At 46.2% G+C, this 6,000-nt stretch overlaps 2 protein-coding genes across 2 annotated transcripts; both read left to right on the top strand.

Annotated features, from left to right (window-relative positions):
- Positions 1-4,209: 4,209 nt before the first annotated feature.
- Positions 4,210-4,515, top strand: O0I10_011872 (uncharacterized protein; the record flags this gene model as incomplete). Its single annotated transcript, XM_058491833.1, has 1 exon — positions 4,210-4,515. One exon carries the CDS (start codon positions 4,210-4,212, stop codon positions 4,513-4,515), a length of 306 nt encoding a protein of 101 aa, XP_058337390.1.
- Positions 4,516-4,607: 92 nt separating this feature from the next.
- On the top strand, positions 4,608-5,540 carry O0I10_011871 (uncharacterized protein; the record flags this gene model as incomplete). The annotated part of the gene is made up of 1 exon (XM_058491832.1): positions 4,608-5,540. The coding sequence occupies one exon, from the start codon at positions 4,608-4,610 to the stop codon at positions 5,538-5,540; it is 933 nt and encodes a 310-aa protein (XP_058337389.1).
- Between the last annotated feature and the right edge of the window lie 460 nt (positions 5,541-6,000).

Here is a 6,000-nt window from a genome sequence, read left to right as displayed (position 1 = left end):
GATACAGGAGCACATTATTATACATTTATTTGATCTTTGGGTTCATTTGACTACCGAGCTATAAGAATCCCCCTTTCGCATTCTTTTCGTATTATTACACCACGTCTCGCATATCACACGTATCATTTTGGTGGAGAAGCCGCGCAGACAACAATTACTTTAACAAGTTTGCAAGCCCTTAAATTTATTATCTTTATTTGTGATCATGCCTCAAGACAAGGACACTGGTGTAACGAGCTATCCTACCTTTAAACCGGAAGCATCATTGAGCAAGTTCTTGGCCAAGCCAAAACATTTCAAGGGTGACGATGAAGAGAATCCGTTGCGGTGGTTGAAGCGTATCAATCGCATTCGTAAAGGTGTACCTATGGGAGATCAACAATGTTTGACGATGGCGGGATCTTACCTTACTGGTGCTGCTGAATCGTGGTGGGAGATGGTTGAAGACAAGGTTGCTACATGGGCTCAATTTGAGGAGATGTTTCGCACAAGATTTGCTGGCAAGGACAAGCACCACATTTGGTGGAACAAGGTGGAAAGTAGAAAGCAAATGACTGGTGAAACCGTGGATGAAGTTGCCAATGATTTGAAAGAGTACTTTGAGTTGCTGGATGTCAGCGATGATAGTATTCGTATACGTCATTTGTTGAAGGCATTGAGAGAAGGCATTTCGTATGAATTGGAGCAACGTGCAGCATTGGGCAAGTACGAAGATGTGGTACAAGAAGCTCGAAAGTTGGAGGTGGTGCAAAATAAGTATGGCCGTGCTGGTGCAAGTACTATTGGAGCGTCATCGTCTACGGTGGTGAGAGGTCATGCTGGATCCGATATTACTCCTTCTGAAAGTGCAAGTGCCAATGCTGTACAAAGTGGCAATTTATCTTCTCAAATCAGTGCCTTGGCCAACGAGATTCAAGCTCTCAAGATCAATATGGTGGATGTGCGTAGATCTCGTGTGTTGCGTTGCTGGGGCTGTGGTGAAGAAGGGCATAAGCGTGATCAATGTCCAAACCCCATTCAAGCATCGGAACAGGGAAAAGCCAATGGGTGCCACTAAAGGAGGTTGGTGGTACCCAAGAACAAGTAAATCCTCCTGATCACAAGGCTGGTGTGAATTTGTTGCATGGTGTCAAGGTTTATGCCCAAAAACGTGGCCGGCAACAAGTGTCTGAAAATGGAAGTGCTGTGGCAGCTGCTGCAGTTGCCAAGAAGAAGGGTCGTGTGGATACTGGTGGTGCGAATGGTGGCGGTGCGAATGATGGCGGCAATGTCAATCAAGGAATGAATGGTGCGTTTGGTGTCTCTGGTGATGGTCACGTGCAGGCGGCACAACATACACAGGCGATGGAAGTGGATCAGAAGGTGCCAGCTGAAGAGAAGAAGCCAAAGAAGAAACGTCATGTGCGCAAGTTGGTCGTCACCTTGCCTGAGAAAGATGTTTGGGAGCGGTTAAAGCACGTTGATGCGGGGTTGTCTATGGCTGATTGGTTGTCATTGTCAAAGCATGCTGCCAAAGATGTGCAAGATGGCATTCGTCATTGGCATGGTCGTAAGCCAAGAGGAGTGAGAGTGGGTGATTCCATTCAAAGGCAACTACCATCAACAAGTGTACCCGTGAACTACGTTGATCTTCATGAGCATGATTTGACGGACTCTTCAGACGAATGGGCTTACTCTGATGATGATGAAGGCACTTTCAGGTCTGATAGCAGTGAAGTTGGCTCGGATGACTTTGCTATGGTGGATGGTGACGATGTTGGCTACGAGTCGGATGATACACAGTATGAGTACCCTTATAACCTGGATAAGATGAAAGAGAGCGCACCATTACAAGCTCCTATCACTATTCATGGTCATTTGGTACAAGCTGTATTTGATTCGGGTGCTGGTGTCTCGGTGATCAGTAAGAATCTTGCGGAGAAGGTTGGCTTGAAGACTAATGGTGATCAATTGGTGGTCGAGGCGTTTGGTGACAATGCCTTACCTGCTGGTGGTGTCTCTGTGGCGGTACCTGTAAGGGCAGCTGGCAAGTTACGACCGGAACACATGACCATACAAGATGTCAAGGGAGATGTGTGTTTGTTGGGCACCTCATGGCATCGACAATATGGCGTGAGAGTTGACCATCAAACAGGCACGATACACATTCCCACTGGTCATGGTAAAGGCACCGTATTATTGCAAGGCCGATATCCAAGATCCGAGAACGAACATGACAATGTTGTGTTGGCTGTGAGCGTTTCTGGTTCCCAATCATCAAGCATGCTGGACATGGATGGTGATCACAAAGGTGGAACTTTGGATCTAAGGAGGGAGGAGGCGACAAAGGATACGCAGCTGCTGAACCGATACGTTGATGAAGTCTTGGATAGCAATGGAGAAGGTGAATTGGACATGCCACAGGTGATCAAGGAGGTGGTAGATTCATATGCCTGTTGTTTTGTGGAGGTTAGTGGTCTTGGTCGTGTTCATGGTGTCGAACATACCATCCCCACCACCACTGAGAAGCCTATCCGTACCTCACCGTATCGGCTGTCATGGGAAGAACAAGACCACTTACGTGACGAGTTGGATAAATTGTTGGAGCTTGGCCTTATAAAACCATCGGACGGCAAGTGGACTTCACCAATCCTTTTCGTCAAAAAGAAGGATGGCACATTGCGACTATGCGTGGATTATCGTAAGCTGAATGACATTACTATCAAAGACGCCTTCCCATTACCGAACATCGACGAGTTATTGGATTCTGTTGGCGGTGCACATTATTTTTCCACACTTGATGCTGCGTCCGGCTATTGGCAGATACCGTTAGCAAGGGATTCAATACCCAAATCAGGATTCACAACAAAGTGGGGCACTTACACTTGGGAAGCCATGCCATTTGGATTATGCTCTGCTCCTCAGACCTTTCAACGTGCGGTGACGAACATCTTGGCTCCATACATTGAGGACTTCGTTTATGTCTTCATAGACGACATTATCATATTCAGCAAGAGTTTGGAAGAGCACAGGGTCCATTTGGCGAAGGTGTTTCAAGCATGTCAAGCTGCCAATTTGAGGTTGAAGAAGTCGAAGTGTGTCTTTGGGCGTAAGCAAGTGGAATACTTGGGACATGTGATATCGAGTGAAGGATTGCTGCCAAATCAAAGGAACACAGAGAAGATATTGAACATGCCGGAGCCCAAGTCTGCAAAGGAGGTCAAGGTTTGGCTGGGCACAACAGGATATTACAGAAGGCACATCAAGGGGTATGCGCAAATAGCCAAGCCATTGACAAAGCTCCTCAAGAAGGATACAGCGTTTACATGGGATGAGGAACAACAATCAGCATTCGATGCTCTCAAGAAGGCTCTGATCTCACCCCCTGTTCTCGCTTACCCTGATCGTAACCAAGTCCAAATCCTAACCACTGACGCATCTACTCGTGGGTTGGGTGCTGTATTGTCGCAATCACCAACTGGAGACGCCAAGGAGGAACGAGTCATTGCGTATGCTTCAAGGTCGTTGCGTGGATCCGAGAACAACTATGCCGCTACTCATTTGGAAGCACTTGCTGTGGTTTGGGCTGTCGAATACTACAGGCACTTCTTGAGTGGTCGTCGCTTTATACTATACACCGATCATGCCGCGTTACCCTTTGTGTTCCAACAATCACGACCATCCGTCAAGTTGACTCGTTGGGCTTCCAGTTTGATGGAGTATCAGTTTGTGGCGCGTTATCGACCTGGGAGAGCTAATCCAGCTGACGCGTTGTCGCGGTTGATTTCGACGAAGGGTGAGGAATTGGAGGAAGAGGTTGGGAAGGAATGGAGTGGCGGAGAAGAGGAATGAGAACGTTGAAGGCAAAAGAGAAAAGCATACAAAAAAAAGTTGAAAAGGCAGTGAAAAAAGTATATCAAAAAAAAGTGAAAAGGCAGTGAAAAAAAGGAATACAAAAAAAAGAGCAAAAGGACAAAAGCAAAAAAAAAGGGAGTGTGGGTTATGGAAGAACACGATGACGTGTGTCTGGGCATTTCATGTTGTATCACTATCATTGTATCACATCACATTCACATCAAGTTTTATCACATCAAGTTATCACATCAAGTTTTATCACATCAAGTTATCACATCAAGTTCTATCACATCAAGTTATCACATCAAGTTATCGTATCAAGGTTATCACATCAAGTTATCGTATCAAGCACGTTTTACCGCAAGATCGTTCAAAATGGACTATCCACGTTATTTGGCACTATACTATCTTTTGACTGAAAATCGCTTCCCTTTGGATTGCGACCATGATTACAAGAAGAAACTAAGGAATACAGCTCGAATGTATTTGGCGGAAGATGGCAAATTGTTTAAGAAGCAGCGTGATGGCAGTCGGGGATTGGAAGTATTGCATGAGGGTAATGCAGATGATGTTATCAGGCGGGTTCACGAGGAGGGTCATCTTGAATCAACAACACTTGGAGGAGGTTGCGACTTCGCTATGAAGGCTACCAACTTTTTGAACGAGTACGAGATTGGGTGAAAAGTTGTGAGACATGCCAATACCGACAAAGAAGAGGAGTGGTGCGAACCGAAAAAGCAAGACCCATCGAGACTCCAGAGAGGCCATTCTTTATGATTGGTTGCGATGCGATTGGACCTTTTGGCAAGGAACCTACAAACCAAGGAAATCGGTACATTTTGGTGGCTATCGATTATCTTACACGTTGGCCCGTAGCTAAGGCAGTGCCAGATATCACGGAGACCACAACGGCGGATTTTCTCTATGAGCAGGTGGTGGTGAATTATGGCGTGCCAAACTATATCCTGACAGATCGTGGCAGTAATTTCACTTCGGGTTATGTGCGCGAGTTTTTAAGGAAGATGGATTGCCGGCATATTACTACGACAGCGTATCGGCCACAGGTGAACGGTTTATGTGAGAGGATGAATGGCACTATCACATCAGCATTGGCGAAGATTGCACGTGATCATGAGGATATCCATCAATGGGACAAGTATGTGACCTCGGCTTTATTGGCAGCAAGAACAATGGTGAATGAATCCACGAAGTATAGTCCAGCGGTGCTTTTGTACGGTTATGAATTGAGGACACCCGCTATTTGGCCTGCTCCACGAGAGGATTTTGTTGAAGGAGAATTGCATTTGGAAGTGGCAAGTAGAATTAAGGTGATCCAGCATTTGGTTGATCAAGCAAGGATTGAAGCACGTGAGCGAACCAAGGAACAGCAAAGGAAGGCTAAGATGAGATACGATGCACAAGTACATGAAAGACCAAGGTTTATTGCTGGTGACATGGTGCTTATGCGTGACCAACGGCCTGCTGGGAAATTGGATGACAAGTGGATTGGCCCGATGACTATTGTTAAGGCGAACGCTGGTGGAACTTATTACTTACATGGTCCAAACAAGCAGAGGTTGAAGGGTGCTGTTCATGGTGACAACCTGGTTCCATGGGTTGCAAGAACGAGTATGATCCCCGATGTAATGATTCAGAAGGCAGACCAGCAGTTTCGTGCTTGGGTGGCTCGCCGAAACGCTTATTGATCAAGACATGCAAGCAATACCAAACCATGCAGGGCTTAAGGAGGGAGGAGTGACACGGCGCGTGGTGGTATAAGTACTGGTGGCCTGCCTGGTTTGGAAAGTCGTCGTATGGTGATGAAAGAAGTATCATGGTGTAGCGGAGTAGCCATGGATACCATTATTGAAGACGCCATCTTGTTTGGGAGGATCGTTGTGGAGCAATTTGGAGTTGAAGTTGAAGAAGTGAGTGATTGGTCGGAGTGAAGTGGTAGCCTGCGGACCCTTAGCGGCACCCTTCATCTCTTTACAACTACGACATGGCCAATCCTCTTTATTAGAATGAGACATTGTTGTTGTGGCTGATCCCTTGCCAGTAAAAGGGACGTCTAAATAAATTTTTGATGATTATCATTTTCTTCCTCTAATTTTGTGGTTGCCTGGTTATCAGAACGACGTGGTCAGAACGATACAGGAGCACATT

Source organism: Lichtheimia ornata, assembly GCF_029851405.1.
Source record: "Lichtheimia ornata isolate CBS 291.66 chromosome Unknown scaffold00103, whole genome shotgun sequence".
NCBI lineage: Eukaryota > Fungi > Mucoromycota > Mucoromycetes > Mucorales > Lichtheimiaceae > Lichtheimia > Lichtheimia ornata.
This window is presented reverse-complemented; position numbering and strand designations above follow the sequence as displayed.